This window comes from Molothrus ater, chromosome 20, assembly GCF_012460135.2.
Source record: "Molothrus ater isolate BHLD 08-10-18 breed brown headed cowbird chromosome 20, BPBGC_Mater_1.1, whole genome shotgun sequence".
NCBI classification, from domain to species: Eukaryota; Metazoa; Chordata; class Aves; order Passeriformes; family Icteridae; genus Molothrus; species Molothrus ater.
Window position 1 is genome coordinate 2,900,069 of NC_050497.2, and position 25,769 is coordinate 2,925,837.

General features: G+C 47.8%; 1 protein-coding gene across 1 annotated transcript; it reads right to left on the reverse strand.

Annotated features, from left to right (window-relative positions):
- Nucleotides 1–597: 597 nt before the first annotated feature.
- TNFSF15 (TNF superfamily member 15) lies at nt 598–24,651 on the reverse strand. Its single transcript, XM_036394028.2, has 4 exons — nt 24,463–24,651; nt 15,636–15,687; nt 14,437–14,484; nt 598–8,296 (listed from the first exon to the last, which is right to left on the reverse strand). Exons 1-4 carry the CDS (start codon nt 24,649–24,651, stop codon nt 7,869–7,871), a joined length of 717 nt encoding a protein of 238 aa, XP_036249921.1. The 3' UTR covers nt 598–7,868.
- Between the last annotated feature and the right edge of the window lie 1,118 nt (nt 24,652–25,769).

Genomic DNA, 25,769 nt, shown 5'->3' on the forward strand with positions numbered 1-25,769 from the left:
TGTGAGAATTAGCAATTTGGTTAATCCCCATAAAGGCCTCTTTTGTGAATCATAAATCCTGTTCTGTTCCAGTGTTCTGAAATTGTAAAGAGATCCCAAAACAAAGCAAGGTTTTACTAAATAATCTCCTTATTGTTGTGTAAAAAGCAGTTAAATGGGAAAATAATTTTTGCACTCCAAAGCCTTACTTGTCTTTGGGAGTTGTTTTGTCTTTTTGAGGGGGTACCCTTAGAAATGGGCCTTGGGCACCCTTAGAAATGTAGGTCAGATTCAGTTGTGTCTAGAAACTAAAAAGGAACCTGTGGAATTTGAAAATTACTCAGATGAGACTGGAACAAAATTCTCTAAAACCCTTAAAGGCTCAGGGAAATGTCTGAACCTTGTCCTCGCATGAATAGGGTTTAATTTCACTGCTCTGGAAATGCCAGGATTACTCATTTCTGTGTGTATTCTGAATGCAATTCATAGTTTATATAAAAACCCCAACCCTACACATTTATAACACACCATAAACTTTGACATGGGGAATGTCTGCCCTTCCCAGTTGTGAATGGAGCACTTGGTGGGTGCTTATTAGAATAAAATAACACTCAGGAATAAATATGAATCCAATTAATTTTATTTTTTCCCTTTAAGATATAAAGAACATTTTAAAGAACTATCTGTGAACTTAATTTCCCAAAGAAATAGCATCAAGTATAACAGATCTAAACTTTATACCATGAATATTACAATTTCTCTTCCATAAAATTAAGACATCTCTATGTACAGTACCAATAAATATACAGCAAACATTTTCAGTGCCTTTTTTGACGTTTTAATATAAAACTCTACAATCAATGGCAGAACATAAGGAGATTTGTGCAAGACTGAGAGCAGCTGGAAAGCTATTTTAATTCATAATTCAGCAAAAAACCTGAACACTGCTGAGTTATGTTGCTTAATAAACTGGGCTATGATCTCCCAGGCAATGATTTTCATGTTGTTCCAAGGGATTTAACGATCAGGAAATGGGAATTTGGAAGTGTCACTGCAGAGTTCACCCTCTGGGAGAGAATTGCAGCCAGTGCTGGCACCAGGGCTCACCAAGAAATAAAAGTGGAGCTCTCGTTTCCTTTGGGAGCCTGTCTGGATGCTGAGAGGGATGGGAAACACATCCCTGCCCATCAGCTGGGATTTTTATAGGCTTGGAGGGAGGGAAAATCACTTCCAGTTTGTCCCAGCTCGTGCTGCATCCTCCATGGGGATAAAGCCTTGCCAGAGGAAGGCCCAGAGCTGGATGTGCTCCCTGGGATCTTGTCCCCAGCTGGGAGAAGGGGGACAGGGTGAGAGGGATCAATCCAGCTGTGGTTGGGTCCTGGAGAGCTGGGAATGCCCAGCTCCTGTGGGCAGTGTCCTGCCTGCAGCATGGATTTTCCTGCAGTGGCTTTCCAGCATCAGAAAAGTCGCCCTCCCCTCAGGATTGGTGCTCAGCTCTGTATTTATTAATCCCACAGAGATTATCCACCCACCCCACAGTGAGAGCAGTGGGGTTTTCCCTTTCACCAGCTGCTTGGGTCATCTTTACCCAGAAGAACACCACAAAAATCCCTCTCTAGCCTGGGAGAGAAGCACTTCAGTGATCCCCACCTTCCCCAGGATGTGCAGCCTTCCAGGGATGTGCCTCCCTCCCCCTCCACTCTCGAGAGGGAGCCTGGATTTACTGAGAGCACACACCTTTGATATGATTAAAGGAAGCCAAAATGCAGCACAATGCTCACACTCAGTGTGTTTAGACCACAAAGAATCTCAAGTTATTACCCTAAATGTGCAAAGCATGGAGTAGAATGGCAGTGAAATTGAATTCTGCTCTGCTCAAGTTAAAATAGAAAATAATAATAATAATAAAATTCTGTTTTGCTTTTGCTAAATGTGAGGTAGTTATTGGATTAAAAAGAAAAAAACACCCAGCATAACAGCAAGTAACATCTTTTTGGTGTCACAGGGGAAAGCAGCCTGATTCCCACTGTCTAATCAACTCCTGGCTGATCTACAGAGGCTGTTAAAAAAACCTCTCAGGGATCTGCAAGTGGGTGGAAAGCAGGGGAAACAAATGTCCTCCACCAGAGTATTCAGTGAAAACCTTCCAGGAGGCAGAGCACAGAGCCCTTCCCCAGAAACCTCTTCTGAGGTAATTGAGATGTGACGCTCTGAGTTCAAGCCAGGAAAACAAAACAAATTTTGAGAATAAGAAATAATCTGGCAAATGGGAGAATGTCTCTCAGTGCTGCTGGTGGAAAGAAAGGAATTTGCATTCTTGGCAGCAGAGGAATTGCAGATAGCAGCAGCCAGGATGAGGAATGAACACCCAGGGGATGCTGCTGCTCTGCTGGGAGGGTAAGGACAGCCAGGCTGGAACTGGAATGGGTTTAGGGGTGCCCAGGGCTCTGCTGCCTTCATTTGGACTCTCATTTGGCCAGAATTTCCTGGTTGGGCTGTGCCTGTCAGCCAGGAGCTGAGCAGTTGGGAATATAGGGCTCCCAAAATGTTGAGGTGTTTTTGTGTATGGTTTTTGCCTTATGAAGTGCAAGTGTCTCTAAATTCCCAGGGGAAAGTCTGGACCTGATTTCACCCTGCTGAGGGACCTCTAACTGCATGAAATAAGGATTATTCACACATTTACACACAATCAAACTGGTTTCTTATACATCAGCATTAGCTGGTCACTCTTAATTGTGATTAGTGTTTTGGGAAGGGACTGGGATCAAAAGTGGTCACATTTGTTAAGTTGCATTTTTATTATCATAAAACTTGGGAAAATATAAAGAAGTTAAGTCAGTTCTTATGGTAAAGATACATCTCAGTGCTGAGGCACAAGACAAAAGACAATCCCTTTTAGAAAATCCCTTACAATAGCAAAATGCTATTACTGGTGTGTAACACCCACATCGGGGCAAAGATCCTTGACATTTTCTGATTCTTCTAAAGAATGAATTCTCTCCTCATTTCTCATCTGAAATGATGGGCCACTCACAAGACAAATAAAGCAAAGGACAGGGTGGTCAGTTGTGCCATAGGGGAGTGAAAAACCAAGATTCCTTCAAAATTCTGGAATATTGTGTTGAAATTTTCGAGCGAATTCCAAAATCTGTTGGGCTTGGTTGGGGACCCCCTTTGTAGAGAGGTTTGCTCATCACATCCCCTGCCAAAAATCATCTCAGCAGCATCTTTTTGGGTCCATCCTTTGGACTCTGATCCTGCCAACACCCCTGTGCTGGACAGTCCCTGTAGTCACTCCTTGATTTGGAAGATTGCTCCAAACCATGATGGAGCTGAGGATAAACACAATCAAAACTTTCTATGACTTTTTAATTTGAGGCATGCAGCTTTTACTCCTCCCCTCCACCAAACAGGAGCTGGTTTTTACCACGATCCCCTTCAGCCACGTGCTCAGGGCTGTGCTGAGCACAAATAGATGTTGGCAGGACTGGAGCTGCTTTCTTTATACCTTGATTAAAAGTTAATAAATTTATTTCTGTGTGTGCATGGAGAGAAAGTTAATGCTTATTTATCAATATTCAGTTTTTAAGGGGAAAGGAAGTGGTAGGTACTCTGATGAATTTGGGTTGTGCTTAGTGTTAGTTTTTTGGGGGATGAAAAGGATTAGGGAAGAAGCCAACTCTAAGATCTAGAATATTTTGAGCAGTTGTTAAATAATAATTTGATACTTCTTCTTTCAGTGGTTTTGTTCTGGAAAGTGCTTTTGGGCTCTTTTTCCTAAGAAATGGAAGGGTCAAAACTAAACCATATGTTTAACCTCATTTAGCCAAAGCTGCCTATTTCACATTTTTTTTCTCCAGATTCCATTTTTTTTTTTCCTGATAATAGTTTTAGTTTCACAGCCCCTCCCAAAACAAAGCACATGTTCAGCTTGACCACAGACTTTAAGGTCACTACTTCCCATGACCAGATCTCACCAGCTTCTCATTTAATTGAAAATGCTGATGCCTGGGCATTTTCACATCTCCAGAAACACTTTATATTTTCTAGCTCAACAAACACAAGTTTCTGAGAATAATTGTGTCCTTTTTTAACTTAAAAAAAAGTTAAAAATCTAATAATCCACAGTTTAGGTTCAGTCCGTTGGAGATATTTTCCTCTAAGCTTGGCTTTGGTCTCACTGAAGTGCTTTATTCTGACTTCATGCCTTTGACTTCTGTGGAGGAACATCTAATATAAAACAGGGCCAAAACCAGCCCCTGAACACTTATTTTATGTGCTGGTCACTGTTACAGTAACATTATTAGCACTGAAAAGGGGGGGAAAAAGGGAATATAGAGAATTTCCATGAGGATGCATGTGGGGATCAATATGCCTGCACCACTTTAAAACAAGTAATGCTACATATATTGTTTTATGTCCTATAAAATGTGTGCTAAATGTGCTCCTAGCTGGTGTGGGTAATGGGGTGCAAAAGCTCTAACTGGACTAAAATAAATATTTCTATGGATAATGGAGAATCACACCTGGAATGGAGCTGCAGCAGGCAACAGTGGACAAAATTCTGTGCTAGAAAATGCTCATTATTGCCAAAGGAACTTCTGGGGACTTCTATGGAATATCCACAAAAAAAAAAAACCAAAAAAGAAAAAGGTGTGTATATATCCCACATTCTGGTTCTTTGAATGCCAGGTGTTGCATTCCCCACTGCTCTGCCCCAGCCCTCACAATTCCCATCGTTCAGCACACCAGGATTGAGTGATGATGCCTTGGGATACAGCTTCTCTGGAAATCTGCTGTCCCAGCCTGTCAGGATTGCCTTGTGCCCTCAGAATGATCAGCTCATTTGTAGAAAAGAGAAGCTTTCTGAATTGCTGTAATTATCCCAGAAGAGAGAGAGAGAATTTCCCTTCCAATTTCCTCCAAGGATAAACCAAATTCACATTATTTTGTCCTTTGCAGGAGCTCTCCTGCCTAATTGCTGGGAATTACCAGTCTTGAAAAAATGATTCAAATCTTCCTTGATGAGACTGACCATGTTGTTTCACGTGCTGGTCACCTAAAGTGCTCTACACGTTCCAAAAGCTGCAGATTTTGTGTTTTCATGAGTTCAGACCCTGCTTTGGGCCACACAACCAAGGGATCAAAGACTCAACATGAGGTGTTCAGGGAACACTTCACAAAATTTGAGCTATGGAAAGTCTCAGGGTTTCACTGGGAATAATTTTGTCTAGAATTGCCAAGAGTGGGGGATTTCACCAGATTTTACCCTGGTGGGAGGGATCTGAGCAGGAAGAAGAGCCCTGAAAAGGAGCTGGATCACCAGAACAAGGCTGAGGTCGTGTTAATGGGATAATTGGGCAATAACTGCTCCAAACATAGCTAAAAAAAACTAGGCTGGGCAGGTGGAGATAAAATAGGAATAAGGGCTCAAAGATGGAAGTGATCTGGATCATAAAGACATGAGAGGATCCCTTGACTCTGAGTGCTTCCATCTGCCTGCAGGATAATTAAATTTACGTTCTCCAATCCAAACCTATTTTGAGATGTCACTTTTCTTTGCGGGCTGGAGAAATTGAGTGTAAAAAATGGCGTTTGGACAAAGAAGTGTCCTTGCACCTAATGGACAGGGCCAGGAAGGCAGGAGGGAGCAAGAGGACAGCTGAGATGTGGGGAGGGTGAAGATGAGTCAAAGAAAGGATGGGAAGCCAAACTGGGATGAGGTTTTGGTGCAGGGAATTTGTCAAGCTCCCCAAATAGGCAGAGTTGTGCCAGGGCCCAACACTCAGTGATGAGACTCAAGGAAAATCTGGAAGCAGGAAAAGAGGGCAGGGCAGGGTGGCAAAGTCCCGGCTGTTGTGATGTGCCTAAAACAGGGAAGGACAGAAACTATGGGATCCAGGAATTGCAGATGGGGAAGAATGGGCAAAAATCCTCCACTTTGAGATGATTTACCACAAAAGTTTTCATGTCAGCAGGAAGGTCCTCACACCAAGACATGAAGAGATCCTGGTCTTGCCTGGACTTTCCTTCCTCCTGCTCCTCTCCTCCCTTCCCAATCTCCTTGGCCTCTCTCCCTGCTCCAGCTGCTCCACTGTCTTCTTTTCAGCTCAAGCAGATCTTCCCAGAGCAACAAAAGGTCTCCTGGTGGGAAAGGCTTTGCCATGGACAAAGCTGCAGGGTCTCACATGGGCTTGACGCCAGCACAAAGCCTGTGCCCAGTTCATCTCTGCAGACACAGCCCCTCATCCCCACCACTGCAGTTCCCCACCCCTGATGGGGGCACCTGGGGCTCCACCAGGGTTTGGGTGGAAGCATCAGCTCAGGGACAAAGCTTTGCTGTCATTTCTGGGCAAGAAGTGGAGGAATGGAGGAAATCCAAGGAGGTGAGGCAGGGGAGAGCTGCAGAGGGGGAGCCTGGTGGGTGCTTGGCTGTGAGACCTCGGGGCTGCTCAGGGTCCAAACCCATGGGGGTCCTGAGGCACTGCTGGAGATGTGTTTGCTGCAGGAGGGGAGGCGAAAAGGGAATTTCCCTGAGAGGCAGAAAGCTCTGTGGAAATGAGTAAGGGCAAGGTGGGAAGTTAAACAGCCCTGAGCTCCACCAGGGTGGTGTCTTTGGATCCTTTCACCTCATGTGGGTACAACTGGTGGCCAAACCTCACCCAAGGCAAGGCTGGGGAGTCCCCTTGGGCCACCATCAGCTGTGGCTGGACCCCAAGCAGTGATTTCTTCAGTTGCATTTGCCTTGCATTAAATATAATGGAAAGCAAAACATTGCAGGGGTTTTCTCCCAAAATTTCGGTGGCTGATTTAAAAGTGTGCAAAATTTTGCTCTGTGTTTCTACCTTGTTTTTTCACTTTTTTTTTTTCTTTTTTCTTTTTTTTTTTTTCTGTTATCCTAAAGTTAGGACCTGGAGAGGACATTCCACTTTCATGCTGAAGCAGAAAGTGTTTTGTGTGTTTCCTAGATCTTTTCCAGAATATTTTGAGGCTGTAGATGGACTTAGAGAACTGTAAATAATTTTTTTTTGGAAAAACCAAAAATCTCAAGTAGCTGCTGCAAAGCACATGATATAATTTTAATCTGCTTTACAGGGAAGTTGGAAGGGATTAATTAAGCAGTTAATAATTAACCTGAGCTTTATGTTAGTGCAAAGTACTGAGTAAATGTATTCATAAGGAAATTATGAGAAGTAATTACCTTTTAGAAAGGAGAATCTGAAGAAGGGTCATGCAAAACTATACTGGAAGTGCTGGAGAAAGCTCAAAAGCTTTTTTTTTTTTGGAGTTGAGGAAATTGTACATTGAAGGTGGAATTAGGGCATAGCCTCAATATTCAAGAAGAAACTTCCTACCCACATGTATCAAACGTTCCTCCTTAGCTTACAAAGTTTTGAAGAATTTTCAACTTTTGCTTTCAAAAATACATTTTCCCCCCTCCAATATGACTTTCATTTTTCTAAATTGGCGTTTCTTTGTTTGTTTGGTTTGGGGTTTTTTGAGTGTGGTTTTTGGTTTTTGTTGTTTTTTGTTTGTTTGTTTGTTTTGGGTTTTTTGTTGTTGTTTTGGTTTTTTGGTTTTTTTTTTTTGGTTTTTTTTGGTTTTGGTTGTTTTTTTGAGTTCGTTTTTGTTTGGTTTTTGTTGTGTTTTTTTTGGGGGTTATTTCACTCCAACCTGCAGCTTCACCTTTCCCTACCCATTAAATTAAGGCTCTAGCGAGCTGCAGGGGAGTGATGGCACAGAAGAAGAAGAAGAAGAAGAAGGAGGAGGAGGAGGAGAAGGCAAACAGCAGAGATCTCACCCCAACACGCACCCACAAAGCCAAAACCCAACAAAATCCCCCCGATGACCCTGGAGGGATCCCCCACCATCTGCTGCAGGCAAGAGCCCTACAGCAGAAAGGCCCCAAAGAAAGTTTTGTGCTCCTTGGTGTAATCCACCAGCTTGATGTCACTCACGTTGACCATCAGCTTGTCTCCCACCTCCAAGGAGACCACAGCGCCCAGGTAGATGGGCTGGAACCAACCATTGCCGTTCTCACTGAGGGTCTTGGTGCCCATCAGCAGCTGGGTGGGCTCGGGGTAGCTGTCAGTGACCTTGGTGATGATCTCAGTGACAGAGCTGGCCTTGTGGCTGCTCTCCACGGGCCCGCGGAAGGTGACCTGGGCGTACACGTAGTAATCTCCGGACACGGGGATCACCAGGGCGTTGCTGGAGTAGTTCAGGTTGTTCTTGGTGAAGGCCAGGCCTCGCTTGTCCTCCCACTGCAGGATGGGCATGTGGCTCCCCACGGCGCTGGCCAGGTCCTGCCTCTTCACTGCAGCGGGGAGAGAGAGGGAGAGGAGCGTGGGTGAGGGTGGCACAGGGTGGGTGGGACGTGAAATCTCTGCTCTGAGGGGAGAGGGGTTTAAACAGGGTGAGCAAAAAAGCTGGGGCAGAAATGTTCTTATTTCACAGTGAACTGAATGGGCTGCAGGACTGTGGGGAATGGATTTGGAGAGAGTTAGGGTTTGATAGAAAGAAACCCTAAAAGAAACCTTTCTATCAAACCCTTAGGGTTTTGTTGTGGTTTTTTTGGGATTATTTCACTCCAACCTGCAGCTTCACCTTTCCCTACCCATTGAATTAAGATCCCCTAGGGTTTGATAGAACCTCCTCCTTCTTCTTTTCCTTCTTCTCCTTCTTCTCCTTCTTCTCCTTCTTCTCCTTCTTCTCCTTCTTCTTTTTGTTCTTCTTCTTCTGTGCCATCACTCCCCTGCAGCTCGCTAGAGCCTTAATTTAATGGGTAGGGAAAGGTGAAGCTGCAGGTTGGAGTGAAATAACCCTGAAAAAACAACCCTTAGGGTTTGATAGAAGGAAATACACCCTTAGGATTTGATAGAAGGAAACCCTAAAAACTCTCTACAAGTCCATTTCCCACACAGGACAACTGTCCAGGGGTGTTGTCCAGAGTGCCCACAGGGTGTCCAGGTCTGAGCTGTCAGGTCTGAAAGCCAAGGGTGCTCTGGGAAGATCTTGACAGTGTAAGCTGTGCCTGGGAGTCCTGGTTGTGGGTCAGACCCCAAAGGATGAGCTGTCCATCCTCAAGGCTGAGTCTCCTGGCACTGGGAAGATGGGGATGGCTTTACCTTCCCATCTCACCCATTTCCAGAGTGAAAACCTTGTCCTCAGGTGACACCAGCACTGGGACAGTTGTACCATGCTTGTGCCTAAGGGTTGGCCATTGGATGCCATTGGCCATCCCCTGTGCCACAGGCTGGTGACAAGAAGGAGCAGGCACTGCCCTGAATCCTGACCTAAGGGTTAGGGACAGGAAGAGGACATTCTAAACCATCTTTTCCTTCAGGAGGGGTGGGTTGCAATTCTGTTTCTTAGAAAGACGCTGCTGAGCTTGCAGAATGCCCACACTGGTCACCACCATGTGTCACCACTTGGACTTCTCTTCCTGCTTCTTCTTAAGGAGGCTGGGGCTCCTCAGCCCTTCTCCTCCTCTGTGCTCTCAAGGACATCTCTTGTAGAATTGCTTTTGCTCTACCAAGGTCACTGGACTTTAGCAAAAAACCCCAAAGACCCCACTGTGCTTCAAGAGTTTCAATTCCAAAACAACGCATTCTATTTTAAACCATTTTTATCCCTCTCTTCCCCTTTTTTCTTTCTTTAATGCTTATCTGGAACAAAATACTGCATTTGGAGTCAGCCTCAACATTCCTCCAGGCTTTTTTGCTCCCAATCTTTTGGTGAGCAGACTGAGCTCCAGTCCTGACCCCAGCATCAGTCTGATCCAAGCTGAGGATGCTCCCCAGCCTGCAGGGGAAAAATGAGGGAATTGCTGCCCTTTTGCCTTCCCAACTTTGATTGCTCACACACAACAGAGAGGGCAATAAACCTCAGCCCTTGCATGGTTTTCTGCAGGGAATCAAGAGTTGTCTCTGCTCTCTACTGCCTGCCACATGGAATTGTGCTAAAACAGCAGCAGTGGGAAGAAGAGGACAAAAACCATGAAGATTATCTCAGATATTGAAATGAACCTGGAAAATGAATGATGAATGCTTAGAAAAGATTGAGGGAACAGAGTTCCAGGAACTGAGGCCTTTTTAATGAGCTTGTGTTCATGTTTAAAGATGATTTTTATTCAGTATTTGGGGAAGGGGGTGTGTGCATGGGAAGGGGGACAAATGGAATGCAGGTGAGGGAAGGCTTTGGAATTCCCTTGGCAATAACCAGTAGGTCCATCCTGGGTGAAATGAGCAAAAGGAATGTGCTCATGTCCCAGTGGCATCTGTTTCCCTCTTTTCCAACAACAAATAATCCATGAGGAGACAGGAAGCTGTTAGGAGTGCAATTCCTTTTATATTCTCTGAGTAGCACAACAAAATAATGGCCTTTTTTTTTTCTTTTTTTTTTCTTTTTTTTTTTTTTGGTGCTGCTGAAGTATCAAATCCTTCTGATCTTTTCCCAGGAGGCAAAGTGGATGGGAAAAATATTTCAGGGAGGAGGAAGACAGACTGGGATTGTGGCAGCAAGGAAAGCAAAATTATAGAAAGATTCTAAAGGTTAGAGACAATGGAGCTTTGACACAGAGAGGGGAATGAAAGAAAGTGCTCCTGATCTGCCTTCATCTGCATTCACCTCAATGCACCATCCCTCAATTCAGGGACTTTCTGAATCCTGGGAAAAGCTCAGCTAGCTTTGGATCACTCTGAGCTTTGCAAGAGCTCAGAGCAATTCATCTCAGAGAACAGAGGGAATCTTGTTTGAGGTGGGAAGGGTGAGGAAAGATCAGAATACTTCCAGAAAATGTCCTGGGCTCTATTCCATCTCTGGAATTTTGGGGGAATTTGAAGAGAAGCTGCCTGTGAAATATTCTTTCCTCATAGAATGATGCATTTAAAATGTCAATGACACTCAATTCCACAATGAATTTTTATATTAGTTATAAAATAGATTTTATTAGTTATAGAATATGATAAGATCTCAAATGAACTACATGACTTCCTGACTTCCAGAATTAGTCAGGTTTCACAGCTTTAGCCTCCCTTTTAGGATGAATCTCTCTCTATTGATGCTCTCTATTTTCAAGTTAATTAGTTTTTCCCATGCTTTCAGTAACAGGAGAATAAAATGAACATTCAAGTGCTTTTGAATACAGCACAGCTCCTTTTCTAGCAGCAGCTGTACTTTGTACTTGTCATTTATTCATTTATTTCCTAAATTCTGGAGCTCCTCTTCCTGCAAATATACCTATGGTACTAATTCTTGAAGGAATCTGATTTTAATAAGAGATTAAAATCTGCTTTTAATAAGAGATTCATTGCCACAGTTCCTTCTATTTTCTCACACACTATAAATTTCTGGTATCCCTTAATTCTCCTGGTCCCGAAATCCCTTTTGGTTCAGTCCCTTTCTGGAGAATCCCTGTTGCCTGTCAAATTTAGGATCTATTTTGTGCTGAATTTGTGGGGTTTCTGCAGTTCTTAGCACCAATGGGAGAGATTCATCCACAACTCTGAGTCTGAGCAAGAAACTGGAGCCTGTGGAACCCTTGTGGTGCAAGGTCCTGTGTCCTCTGCTGCTCCAGTTCATGCCCTGAGGATTTAATAAAGGTGATTTGGAGGCATAAATGAGGCTTTGCCCACATTTAGAGGTGGGTTTGGGACCACAGGAGGAGGAGCACGAGGCAGGTGCCAGGTTTGGGACCACTGCAGCACCAGGAGCACGAGGTGCTGCAGCATTGGCCATCCCCTGTGCCACAGGCTGGTGACAAGAAGGAGCAGGCACTGCCCTGAATCCTGACCCCAAACCCAACCGAGTCAGTGGGGAGGGGATGATGGCAAGGCAAGGAGAAGCCCCAAATGAACATTAATGCACAGGAGGAAATGGGCTTGGAGGGAGCTCTGAGCTGGGTTTTGGCACATCTCAGTGGGTAAAGCCATCAGGGAGGGGAGATCTGGATTCCAGCCTGGGTGAATAAAAATTCTCAGTGTGAGTTAAAAAGGCCCAGAGCAGCTGGAAGATTTATCATAAAGGAACAGACACCAAAACATGGAGCTGTTCTGCTACTGCCAATTAATCAGAGCATTCCCAAAGAGCTCCATCCAATTCTCATTCCTCTCACTCCTCTGTTCTCACCTTCACAACAGATGTGCCTAAAACTAGAAAAAGACAGAATAAAGGTGTGGAAGAGATTTCCTACAGTTTAGGATTTGCAGTCTGCCACCTTCACATTGAAAACACCTGAGGTATGGGAATGTAACACAGATCAGGGGAATAATTATTTCTTTTACACTTTCTGTGCACAAGTCATTGTTTCTGAGAAGAGAACACCAGGGTGGAGCCCATGAAATTATTATGCACAGAGCTGAAAATAACAGGAAATATTTTCTGCCTGCAAAGTGCTGTTAAGCTGGGAAATTCATTGCCACAGGGAGAAGCACCAGGAATATGTTCAGGCTAAAAAAAGGTCAGAAATAATCCATAGATACTGGGTTTCTTGATGACTACATAGCACAGCACAGAAAGGAGAGAGAAAATTCCTTTAAGTTTCCCCTTTTCTTGCTCCTTTCTATGGCCAGCAGTGACTGGCCCTCAGTGGAATGCCAGAGGGGATGGACACACACCCTGGGAGGCTGCCTGGGAGTGATGGCAAAGGAAATTTTTGTAAATATGGGGGCTGGAGAAATGTGGAGAAAACTGCTGGGTGTTTCCCTGTGGCAGCTGGGCTTTTGTGCAACCCAGGGAAGTTCCCAGCAGCCCAGCAGAGCTTTGGCTGCTCCTCTGACTCACTGGAGCCTCTGGGCCTCTCTGCCAGGGGGGATTTAAAAAACCAAAACCTTATAGAAGCAAGGTTTTGCTCCTTAAAACTGGCACTTGAGCTAAGCTGTGATTATGGCCAAGCCAAGCCAGGTTTGGAGCTCCAGAAACCCCCGTGGCAAAGGGAAAGGCACCAAGGATGTGCATCAGGAAGGAGCTGCTGGATCAAGGAAAGGAAACTGTGCTGGGAATGCATCAGCCCTGAGCTGCAGAGTGATGGAGCCCTGGGGGTGGATTTGGTTTCTGCAGGAAATCAAGAGAGAAGCATCCCAGCACTTCCTGCATTTCTCAGGTTACAAAGCGCACCCCGGCGTGCTGGGGAAGCCTCTGCAGTGAGCTGTGCTTTGGAGAGGGATAAAAGGCCTCAGGCCAGCTGGAAAACCCTTTGGCACTCACTCCATCCACACTGGAGCCAGGCAGGAACTTTTCTCTGGGAATAACTGAATTTTCCATGTGGGTGGACCTGGCGAGGGTGGGGGATGTCCCAGGGCAAGGTCCTTGGGGTGGTGACAGATTCAAGGGTGAGGTGGTGATGTGGGGACCTTGGAGCTGCTGGCAGCCCCTTGGAAAGGCATGGAAGACCTTTGGAAAGGCATGGAAGACTCTTGGAAAGGCATGGAAAACTCTGGGAAAGGTATGATAATCCTTTGGAAAGTCATGGGAACCTTTTGGAAAGGCACTGAAGCTTCTTGGAAAGGCATAAAAACCTCTTGGAAAGGCATGGAAGCCTCTTGGAAAGGCGTGGAAGACCCTTGGAAAGGCATGGAAGACTCTTGGAAGGGCATGGAAGACTCTTGGAAGGGCACTGAAGCCTCTTGGAAAGGTATGGAAACCCTTTGGAAAGGCATGGAAGACTCTTGGAAAGGCACGGAAGACCTTTGGAAAGGCATGATGACTCTTTGGAAAGGCACAGAAACCTTTTGGAAAGGCCTGGAAGCTCTTCAGAAAGGCATGATAACTCTTTGGGAAGGCATGGAAGCCTCTTGGAAAGGGATGATAACTCTTTGGAAATGGATGATAACTCTTTGGAAAGGCCTGGAAGCTCTTTGGAAAGGCCTGGCAGCCCACCCTGTGACAGGAGTTTGTGATGGCACCTTCCTACCACAACATAAAAGCTCGGAGGGCTCAGTTTGGCATTACCCTTTCCCTGCTTGCTCTGAAATGTGTCAGAGATTATCTCACTGAAAACAGGAGGGAGGATTAATGGGAATATGGTGTGTGTGGAGTTTGAGTCAGGCCTTGCAGAAAAATAAACTAAAACTAGCTTGATTTGACCTGAGTTTGCTCCAAAACTTGTAATTCTTGCAAATTCACTGCTCCACAAGGGCTCACAGGAGCTCCTTCCCTGCCTTTTCTGGGGGATTCAGCAGATCACTGAGACATCAGGAACCTGTTTCAGTTCAGTTACAAAAGCTGGTCATTCAATGAAAGAAACAGCTCAGAAAAGTGACATTTCTGTCAGCTGTCCCTTCGTGGGCCCTTCACTGCAGACACACTGCCCTCAGCCTGGCCTGCTCAACAAGGCAGAGCTGATTATTCTGCTCTCCATGCTTCCTACAACACCTGCTCCCACCAGATCCACAGGGACCAAGCTTCCTGAAGCACAACATCGGCTGTAAAAAGGCTTTAGTTGTGAACAAGAATTACCTGTCAGGTGAGCTCGTGGCTTCTCTGCACTGGAAAGCGTGTCTGTAACTGAGGGAAAAGGGAAAAAAATGGTGTCAGGATGTTTGCTGCTGTTCAATAATAAAATTACAGAATATCCTGAGCTGGAAGGGACCCACAGGATCATCAATCCAACCCCTGTCCCTGCCCAGACACCTCAGAATCCCAGCCTGGGCATCCCTGGCAGCGCTGCCCAAAGGCTCCTGGAGCTCTGGCAGCCTCGGGGCCGTGCCCATTCCCTGGGCAGCCTGGGCAGTGCCAGCACCCTCTGGGGGAAGAACCTTCCCTAAGTCAACAGAATATGAGTGGTGGTTGACTCCCCTGAGGAAACGTGCAGGCTCTTTCTGAGTCAGGGCTGATTTGCTGAGCTCTTACTGACCCCCCTGAGGTGATAAATGCCAACAGGGGAGTTTGGCAGAGCTGCTGCAGCCTCAGCAGGGCACATTGTGGCTGTGTCCTGAACTGCTGAGGCAAGCAGAGGGGAAGGGTGGGGAGCACAGGCTCCCAAATCCCTGCTGGCGCTTGTTCAGGGAGTCCCAGTGACCCTGCAATGTCACTGTGATATTTTATGAAAAATCCCTTCCCCAGGATTTCTTCTCCTGGGAAGATGGGAAGCTTCAGCTTCTCCCTGTTTTGCTGCTTTGGAGAATTGTTTACCCAGCATGTGAATTGTTTTAATTTAATGACCAATCCCAGTTCAGCTGTGTTGGGACTTTGGTCAGTCACAGGTTTTTATTATTAATTCTTTTCTAACCTTCTGATGTATCCTTTCTCTTTCTTTAGTATAGTTTTAATATAGCAATATAATATAATATAATATAATATAATATAATATAATATAATATAATATAATATAATATAATATAATATAATATAATATAATATAATATAATATAATATAATATAATATAATATATCAGCCTTCTGAGAATTTGGAGTCAGATTCTCATCTCTCACCTCGTCCTGGGGACCCTCACAAACACCCCAACCCTGCAGAGCTGTGGGGGAAGCCTGTGCCTGTACAGCTTCCCAGCCTGGGGTTAGAAATGTTCCCATTTCACTCTGCCCACTGCTATCTCCCTCAGTGTGCCCTGGCTGGCTTGTCTGGGCAGGGATTGGGGTGGTGAGGGCAGAGGTGTGCTGGGATTGCAACACCACAGGGGAAAGGGTGGCAAACTCACCAGCAGCCACTGCTCGTTGCTTCAGGAAGTGAGAGCCCCTCTCCTCTGTGACCTGCAGGGACAGTGACAACAATCAGCTCACAGGGTCTGTGGGAATTGGCCCAGAACATGGAACAGCTGCAGTAACATCTGTCAGAGGGTCGGGGGTAGGACGGTGGGGATGGATGGAGATGAGAGATCTCTGGAGCCAGGGCTGGAACTTGGGGTTCATTGCAAAGGGCCTGGGGGCAGGGCCCTGCTGGGAGCTGCCAGGCACAGCTCAGAGCAGGACTGAGAGAAGAGAGGGGGAGAGAGGGTGAGAGGGTAAAAGGGTAAGAGAGCGAGGTTCCCATTACAATACAATAAATCTTCTTCTGTGTTGAATATTCTAATTCTCACTAACCAATCTAGTACAAGATACAAATCCTATAGCATTTCCATACAGCCTATAAGAATCATTGCATTACCATCCTGTGTTACATTTTAAACCCTACAAACTCCTCTTTGGGCCCCTTCTGCCAAGCTGGCAGGGTCTGCTCTGCCCCTTGGGCCTGTCTGCAAGCAGAGGGTGTTGTTCCATCAAAAGGGGATCACCTTCAGCAGGCCACACCATTGTTTTCCAGCTGTTCAGTAACTGAGGGATCTCAAAGCTTGCTTTCATTTCCATCTCACTTATAGTTTCCATATTCTCAAAATCCTTTGCCAGGCAATCATATTGATAAGGCTTTCCTGTTTCACTTTCCCCAACAAACATCAGTGAATTCAGATGGAGCATTTTGGCTAAAAGGTGAGCCCTGACAAGTCTTTGTTCACTGCAGGACATTTCTGCTGTTGGTTTCGAGCTGCCTTCATCTCTGACAGGTTCCAGGAGCTGGGGCAGGTCTGTGAGGTTCTGAGCTGGACAAGCCCTTGGCATGGCTGGGAGAGCAGCAGCAGAGTGACCCAGCCATGCATGGTGACTGTCCAGCCCTGCAGAGCCTCTCCTGCCCTCAATCCGGGCACAGCAAGCAGAGCAAGGTGACAGATTCTCCTCAAGGCAGCCAGGACTGAGCCCTTACAGGAGCAAAGCTTCCCCACAACACCTGGAGAGACTGAGTTGGGTCAGCTCCACCTGCCTTTTGTCCTGCACTCAGACCAAGGCTGCTCCTTAGGTCTGTCTGGGATTTTGGGTGATCTCCTGGGGAGCAGGAGCTGAGCAGAGCCAGGGAGCAGCTGCAGGGTGAGCTCTGCTGCTCGGAGCCTGCCCTGGGAAAGGCTCATCCTCCCTCTGCTCTGCAACTCCCTCCTGGAGCTGGACACCCCCACTGCCCTCACGGCCCTGAGGCCCTGCCCTGCTGTCACCGAGCTCGGGCAGTCCCCAGGGGCTGTGCCTGTCACACACTCGGTGTCCTGAGTCTCCTGCTCTGTCCCCCGGGTCACCGGGCATGGCACAGGGAGCAGGCTGGGGGGCTGGGGATGCTGGGGGGTGCTGGAGATGCTGGGGGGTGATGTGGGATCCTGGGGGTACTGGGGATGCTGGGGGGTGCTATGGGGTGCTGTGGGATGCTGGGGATACTGAAGATACTGGGGGGTGCTGGGGACAATGTGGGGCTCTGGGGATGCTGTGGAATGGTGGGGGATGATGTGGGGTGCTGGGGGATGGTGTGGGACGGTGTGGGGTGGTGTAGGATGCTGGGGATGGTGCAGGATGCTGAGGATGCTGGGGGATGCTGGGGGTGTTGGGGGATAGTGTGGGATGGTGTGGAATGCTGGGGGATGCTGGGGACGGTGGGAGATGCTAGAGGGTGCTGGGGATGCTGTGGGGTGCTGGGGGTGCTGTGGGATGTTGTGGGATGCTGGGGATACTGGGCTATGATGGGGGATATTGTGGGATGCTGGGAGATGCTGGGGATACTAGGGGATGCTGGGGGTTCTGGGGATGCTGGAGGATGCTGGGGAATGGTGGGGATAGTGTGGGATGCTGGGGGATACTGCCAGATGCTGGGGATGCTGCCTCACATCTGCCCTTGCAGGGCTCTGAGGAGCAGCCCTTAGAGCAGCCTGGGTTGTGCTGACCCTCAGGGCTGACCCTCAGGACTGACCCTCAGGGCTGTCAGGAACCCCCACCCCAGAACATCTTTCAGGAGCACACAGGGCTGGCACAGTGTGTTTATGGGCAGACACCAAAACCACACTGAATAAACTGAATAAACCACCCCTGACCAGCTCATAGCAAAGTATTTGAGGCACTTTGCCCAATAAAACCTGGAACAATATTAATATGTAGATACTGAAGCTGGCTCCTGCTGGCTGTGTCTCACACAGCTTCAAACACTGCAGGAGAAGGAGAAAATAGAGAATTTCTATTGGCTGGGGAAGGGGAATGTTTGTGGAAGGAGAGGCAGCCTGGCCTGCCTGGGCTGGGGGGTGCTGGCTGCTCCAGGAAAGCCAAGGACAGTTTAATGTCTGACTGGAAGTAAACATCCGTGTGCTGCTGCAGCAAACAGACACTTCTAAAAGAGCTGCTCCAGCCTGGGGGGGAAATGGAGAAGGAAGCAGTAGGGAAAATTCTCCTTTTTGTTTTATATTCCCTTGCCCACCTCGTACAGAAATGTGTGGCCCAGCCCCAGCAGCCTCCTGCAGAGACTGGTGTGAACTTCCAGTGTGGCACTGTGAACTTCCAGAAAATTGGTGCTGTGCTGTCCAGGAGACTCCTGAGCCTTTCCTCATGTGTGAGGAGTTTCAAGGTCCTGCTCTCTGTGGTGACTAACCATGAGTGCCCTGCTGATGTGACTCAGTCCAGCCTTTGTCCCTGCCCTGGTGGGAAGCACAAGGTCAGAATTTAGGATTTCCCTCACACTCCCCTGGCTTTCAGCCAGGTGTATTCACCTAGAGTATTATTTACACATTCCTTGTGTGGCATTTCCTACCTATTTCCCAAGTGACTAATTCTCATTTCTCTAAGGATTCTGCAGCCAGGGAAAAAATCAATCCCAAACCTATATTTAAGATTGCAACTTCTGTGGAACTGTTTACATACTTGAAGCTTAACTTCTGCTGAAGTTCCTTGTATAAACTTGGATGTTGCAATCCAAACAGAGGTGGCAGGAAAATGGGAAGGAGAGCAAGAAGAATTCTGCTTCTTTATAAAAGATAACAAAAAGGTTTTGTTTAAACCTAAATTTACTTGTTTCCTAAGAAATCCAGCTGGAAACTCCAGGTGCAGGAGCTGCATTCAGAGATGCTGAGGGACAGAGCAGATAGAGCATGGGGACACAGCAAGGTGTGAAATTATTCTGTTGCTTGGCAAAGGTATGGCTGTTCTTTTTTTTTTTCCCTAATTGTGCTATCTCATAAAGGTGTAAATATAAATACAAATCACCTACAGATGATGTTTTAGCAACAGAAAATGCTGCATAATGACCAGGTGTGAGAAACAGGCACTGAATAAGCACAGATGTTGTGCATTGATGGGGAGGGAGAGCTGAGCAGCAGGAGCCAATGCAGAGAACATTCACACAATCAGTGCTTTTCTCTCTTTTCCCTTTCTTGCTCAGCTGTGGTTCTGAAAAGTTCACAGCTTCAATTTTCCCTTTGGTTACTTTGGAGAGCCCAACCACTGAGTGATGCTGAAAACCCCCCTTGAGCTGACTCACAGATGTTTGGACAGGCAGCTCTAATGACCCTGGGCATTGCTGGCTGCTGGACACTTCTGGTACCACAAAGCTCCAAAAACCCCCAGTGCATCTGTACCCAGGTCCTGCTAAACCCAAACAGGAGGGCTGATATCCAGTGGCATGGCAAGAGCAGCTGGCTCTGCAGGCAGAGGGACTGATAAGAGCAGAATGAATTCCCCCAGCTCCTCCATCTCCAGCCCTGTTTCACAGGGAGGATCACTGCAGGCCATGTGCACTACATAAACCCAAATTTTTCTAACTCCAGAGATGCTGCATGGCCTGGGCTGGGAATTTTTGGCAGGAACTGGTCTGTGCCAGTAGAAACTGGCTTCAATCAGAGCATTTTGCTGCCCAGTGGAAGGCTGTACCCAAGGCATGTGCCCACAAGGAACACCTGCACCAGCAGCAGTGGCCAGGCAGGGATTTAACTGGTGCTGCCTTTGGAGGGGGAATCCCAACACCTGGGCCCATCCAGGTGTGCTTGCTGCTCCTTCCCAGTTATTCCTCCTTCCCCAAAGATCAGGAAGCTTTTGAGGTTCTCCTTCCTTTATGGGCAGGCCATGAGGGCAGATCTCTCCTGGGGTTTGCTGCCAGCTTTCCAGCAGGATCCAGCTGGAGCCTCTGGGATTTTCCAGTTCCTCCTGCTCTGCAGCAAGTCCCTTTTCCAGTGCCAGCTAACATGGCACATACCTGGCACACAGCTGCATGTCCAACCCTTGGGATTCCTCTTTATGCTGCTCGTGACCCTGACGTGCCAAGGATGCCATGAAAAATAAACCCAAACACCAACTCCTCCAGGCCACAGGACCTGCTGCTCTGCTGAGTGGGATGCTGAGGCAGCCAGAGCTGCTCTCCTGTGCCTTTCCATGGATGGTTTTGGGAACTCAGCCCGAAACTTGGCTTCCCTTTGAGGAAGGATTGCCCTTCCTCCAGCAGGGCACCACTATGGCCTTAAAATAGATTTCCTGCTAGTAACACAAGCCACGTGCTCTGGTTTGAAAAACCCTTTTTCCTCTCCTCCCTCTGGACTGAAACACAAAAGAAAGTGGTTTCTCTTTCCCAAATGAGCATGGAAGGAGCCTGGAAGGTGTCCAGGAAAAACCATCACCAGCCTGGAATTATTCATCCAAGATGCATTGCACCATGACACACAGAGAACACTGGTAGCCCACACATGTTGCTGTAATGACATAACCTGCCCTGCTTTTTCCTGAAAGGGACATTTCCAGCGAAAGAGATGAGTTTGCATCCCTTCAGAGGCACCAGGTGACACCAGGGCCAGGCAGGGATGACCGAGGTGCCTCGCCCTGTGGGCAGCATGCCCAGGGACACTCCCCTGTTGCACAAACCTGCCCGGGCTTCCCTTCTCCTCCTGGCTCCAGGAAGGACTCAGGAATTTACTCCATCTGCTCCTCACCTGCTGAGTCCCTCCCTCCTCCCAGGGCTGTTCCCAGAGCACTGGAAGGTGACAATTGTGTGTGGGCAGAGCTCCGTGGGGCGAGCACAGGACTCCTCCCGTGGGCTGCGAGGGTCAGGAGGCCAATGCTCATCATCAGGGCTGCCCACTCATCCCAGGGCACCCACACCCCAAACCAGTGCCCCAGAGAGCTCTGACACACATGGCTGGTCCCAAACTCCTGATCCAAGCTGTCAGTGGGGCACATGAGGACAGAGTCATTTAGCAAACTTTGAATGCAGAAGGAAATGCAAAAAGACATTTTCCAGAGAGCTTTCACACCCAGAAATATTCCCAGGGCCTGAACCTCTCTGAACCTGCAGACTCCTGGGGGGTTTGGCTCCTTGGGGCATTCAGAGGCAGCCACACAGGCAGAGACATCCACCCTGTGTGCTGTCCTGCTGGGCAACAGCACAGAGAGCAGAGGGGATGGTGGGCACAGAGAGCAGCACAGAGAGCAGCAGAATGAGTGGTGACCCCAGAGAGCAGCAGAGGGAATGGAAGGCACAGAGAGCAGCACAGAAGCAATAGAGGGGATGGTGAGCACAGAGAGCAGCAGAGTGAGTGGTGAGAACAAAGAGCAGCAGGGTGAATGGAGGGCACAGAGAGCAGCACAGAAGCAATAGAGGGGATGGTGGGCACAGAGAGCAGCAGAGGGAATGATGGGCCCAGAGAGCAGCCCAGAGAGCAGCAGAATGAGTGGTGAGCACAGAGAGTAGCAGAGTGAAGGGTGGGCACAGAGAGCAGAGGGAATGATGGGCACAGAAAACAGCAGAATGAATGATGAGCACAGAGAGCAGCACAGAGAGCAGCAGAGTGAAATGATGAGCACAGAGAGCAGCACAGAGAGCAGCAGAGTGAGTGGTGACCCCAGAGAGCAGCAGAGTGAAATGGTGAGCAGAGAGAGCAGCAGAGTGAAATGGTGAGCACAGAGAGCAGCACAGAGAGCAGTGGAGGGGATGATGAGCACAGAGAGCAGCACAGAGAGCAGCAGAGTGAAATGGTGGGCACAGAGAGCAGCAGAGAGAGCAGTGGAGGGGATGATGAGCACCCAGAGCAGCAGAGGGAATGGTGGGCACACAGAGCAGCAGAATGAATGAGAATCGGGCTGTGGCAGGGCCCAGCAGAGGTGCAGCTCCTCCCACAGCACCCCGGGCACTCTGCCAGCCCCGATGACTTTCCTCTTCCTCCCTGGGACTTGCAGAGGTTGTAACTCCTTTATCACCTCATAACATCATTGTGGAAACATTACGTGTTGCTAATTGGGAGCAGGTGCAGGGGAATGCACTCCAGAGTTGCAATTCCGATCGTTTACGATGTGCTTTTCCTCTTCAGGAGCCAAACCCACTCATAAAAGAACTTTACTCTGCTAACCCTGCCAATAGGGTCACAACCCAGGAACGCATTGGATTGATTAAACAAGTTAACATTTGATTATTCTTCTGCTCCAAGACTGTTTCAAGACTGAACTGTTCTTCTCTGGTGGGACACAAACAAACCCAGAGCAGCAGCAGAGTGCCCAAAGCACCTCGTGAATTTTACCAACCCAACCTCAAGCAGCACGCAGCTTTTCAAGCTCCTCCACGTTCAGCCTCTGCTCTGCTGTAATTCCACATTTCCAGAACTGAAGGCCCCCAAATCCTCTCAGATGGTGCCCAGCCCCTGAAGAAAGCTGTGCTGGCACCTGCAGGCAGTGCAGCCTGGAGCCGACAGCAGTGATACAGCCAGGGCAGAATCACTCAAGGAACTGCCAGATTCACCAGCCCGAGGGGCTGCACCAGGTTAGAACCCAGTGAGGAAGAGGATGCTGCACCCTGAGCATCGCCCGGGCAGAGCAGCCTCGGGGTCCCCAGGAGCTGTCAGCAGCTTTCCCCTCCCTGAGCATCCCTGGGCTGAACATGAGCCAGGGGACAAACCTGCCCTCGAGGCCACCCAAAACCAACCCCCCTTTCTGGGACCCTGCTGGTTAACTGCGGAATTTCAGACCTGAAGCTAAAATTCAAAGCTTAATTCACCAATTTACAGCACGGGGCATTCCTGCTGAGCTCACAGCCTCCCGGGAATAGGGAATTGAAGGAGGGATGGAGCAGCAGAGAAGTTTGTATGGCTGGGAGCAAAGTCTGCCAAAGGAGAGGAGCTGAGAGGAGTCCTGGACTGAGAGAAAGTTTTAATAGGGAGTTAAAAACAGGATGTGAAGTCTAGGGCCAGACTCCCTTAATTGCCTCAAATCAGATCTCTGCAGAAGTTTGCATTAATAATAATTAATTATTCACCAGAGCTGTAGCCGTCAGCCCAGTGATGGGTGACTGACCCACTGACATCAGCAGATCTTCCTGAAATCAGACACTGTGAGGGGAAGCCACGGATTTAACCCAAAAGAAGGGAGGAGAATGAGCCATAGCATCAAAAAATCTGGCAGAAATCAGTGATTTTTTTTTAAATATTCCCTGCGGCACAGCAATAAAAGTTTTAAATTAATGTACTCCTGAAATCAGACACTGCCAAGGAAGTAACAGATTTAACCCAAAAGAAGGGAGGAAAATGAGCCATAGTGTCAAAAATCTGGCAGAAATCAGTGCAGAGACAATGATTTCCACCAATCAGTGATTTTTTAAAGCATTCCGTGCAACACAGCAAAAAGTTTTAAAGTAATGCATTCCTGAAATCGGACACTGCCAAGGGAAACCGCAGTGTCCTGTCCCAGATTTAACCCCAAAGAAGGGAAGAAAATGAGCCATAGCACTGAAAATCTGGCAGAAATCAGTGATTTTTAAAGCATTCCCTGCAGCACAGCAATAAAAGTTTCAAAGCCATGTACTCTGCTTGTGACCTCAGTGAGAGTAAGGAACCGTTAGTTAAAAAAGAACGAGCAATAATGAGATTTATCCTCAGGGTGAGGAAGAAGGAATGCAACAGCGAGTCTCACATGAGCCCTCAGACAGGAGAAATTCACAAAGAGCATGAAAAGCTCCACAGACACGAGAAATTCACAACGAGCATTAAAAGTGCTCCAGGGAGGCTCCGTTGGGAGGCGCAGAGGGTGCTCAGGTGCACCCAGGAAGGATGAAAGTTTGACAAGAAAGTCTCACAGATATCTGTGCTTAGCAGAAAGATTTTTAAATGTAGAGTGATGAAGGAATAGAGATGGAAGCAAGTTTTGATACAGAAGAAAAGAATTACTAGATAATCAAGGAGGCAAAGGGTGTGTTAGTTAGAAGGGGTTTTTATGGCTTAGAGCAAAGGATAAACCCACCTCAAACAAGATGTTTTTACCAAGCAGAAAGAGAGCACAGGCAAACAAGGCAGCAAAGTTGCAAGTAGAAAAAAAGTCTCAGAATTTTCCACTGCAAGAAAACTGAAAAACAACTTCTAGCTTAAACTGTAATGTACTACTTTGAGTGATTGGAGAACAGTAACATGAATATGGTAATTACAGTAGTTATGATAGGCTATAGGTAAAAGCTAAGGTATAGATTGGTTCTAGTGTACTAAGATGCTCAGCAAAGAAAAGTCTATAATGCATTGTAACCAAAAGGTCTATAATGCATTGTAACCAAAAGAAAAGTATAGAATGCCTTGTAACCTAAACGAAGGGTCTCCAGGCTTATCTGCTGCTGGAGCTGATGGCTGTAGGCACAGGCTCCATAACTCACAACCCTGGATGTAATAAACTGCATTTTGAGGAGCCTCCTGGAGTCCCGCATCCCTCCCCTCGGCTCTCCCAGCCCTGCCTTACCTGGCCGCAGGAGCTGGGCGCTCTCAGGTTCCCGACCAGCAGGTAGGCGGTGGGCAGCATGAGCAGCAGCACGGCCAGCAGGCAGAGCAGCAGCGCACAGCGGATCCTGCGCAGGTCCTGCCGCAGCCGCATCCCCGCTCCGAGCGCGCTGCCCGCAGCCTCCGCTCCCATCTCCACCGCGCTCTCCATGGCTCCTGCGAGGGAGCCGGGCACCGCCAAACCTCCTGTGGCGCCTGCCCTGCATGGAGACCCCCATTAAATAAGAGCAGTGCGGAGTGTGGGAAGGCACCGGGCGCACGCACTCCCTCCCTCCCTCCCGAGGAATGCACCGCCTACAGTAGAAACCCGGCCGGAGCCGCGGGAGCGCTCCCCGCCGCCCGGCCCCGCTCCTGCCTCCCAGCGCTCCTGCTCCCCCCGCTCCCTGCTGGAGGAAGCCAGGAAAGTCCCGCAGGGTGGAACCAGGATCAGCCCTCCTCCTCCTCCTCCTCTCCTGCTGGTGCTGCTGGTGGTGCTGGTGGTGACGGGCTGGAGCTCCGTGAGGTTTTCCGCCTGGCAAAGGGAACGTGAAACCCACGGGAGTGAAAGTGAGAAGCAGGGGGAGAGCGAGAGGCAGGGAGAGCGCAGCCCGGCAGTTTCTTCTTTCCCAGAGAAAGGGGAAGAGGCTTTGGGGAAGGTGAGATGACAGGAAGCAAGTGACCCCAGAGAAGGGGTCCGCTTCTCTGAAGTGTTGCTTCATCCCCTCCCATTTTAGCAGAATTCACAAGAGGCTTCCCGTTGCTCAATGAGCACCTTTTGCGCCAAACCGTCGGGGCTTAGGCACAAAATCGGATGTTTGTCTGCTCTGGGGCTCATCTTCTCCCAAACCATCTTAATTAAAAACCTTAACAAAACGTTGTGCTCTCACAGGAGGCTGTTGTTGCTACTTGCACAAGTGTGATTCTACTGTACTTGGGGGAAAATGATGTCAGTGTTACTTGGCTGACAGCTGCTATCCCTGACAGAGAGGGGCTGCAGCCTGTGGAGATCCTCTGGAGCTGACCTGTGGATATTCTTAATTCAGTTGGAGAAAGAACAGAGATAATTTTTTTTTTTCAGGCTGAGCCTGGCAATTTTTGAAGAAAATAATTAAAACCATTATTATTTCTCTTTCTGTAACCATTGTTTGTAGTTATGGTTCTCCACAGCGTGCTATTCATAGTCACTAATAATGTGAGATGTTTCTGCTTTGAGACCAATCAGGTCCCAGCTTAGCCAGTGAGACTATAACACTCACAACTTCTTGCTCTGCTGTAATTCCACATTTCCAG

Excerpts from the sequence above, each read along its gene's own strand:
- TNFSF15 (XM_036394028.2), bottom strand. The coding sequence starts at position 24,651 with ATGGAGAGCGCGGTGGAGATGGGAGCGGAGGCTGCGGGCAGCGCGCTC. Across the intron at positions 15,688-24,462 it reads CGCCCAGCTCCTGCGGCCAG|GTCACAGAGGAGAGGGGCTC; the intron begins GTAAGGCAGGGC and ends CTGTCCCTGCAG. Across the intron at positions 14,485-15,635 it reads GCAACGAGCAGTGGCTGCTG|TTACAGACACGCTTTCCAGT; the intron begins GTGAGTTTGCCA and ends CTTTTCCCTCAG.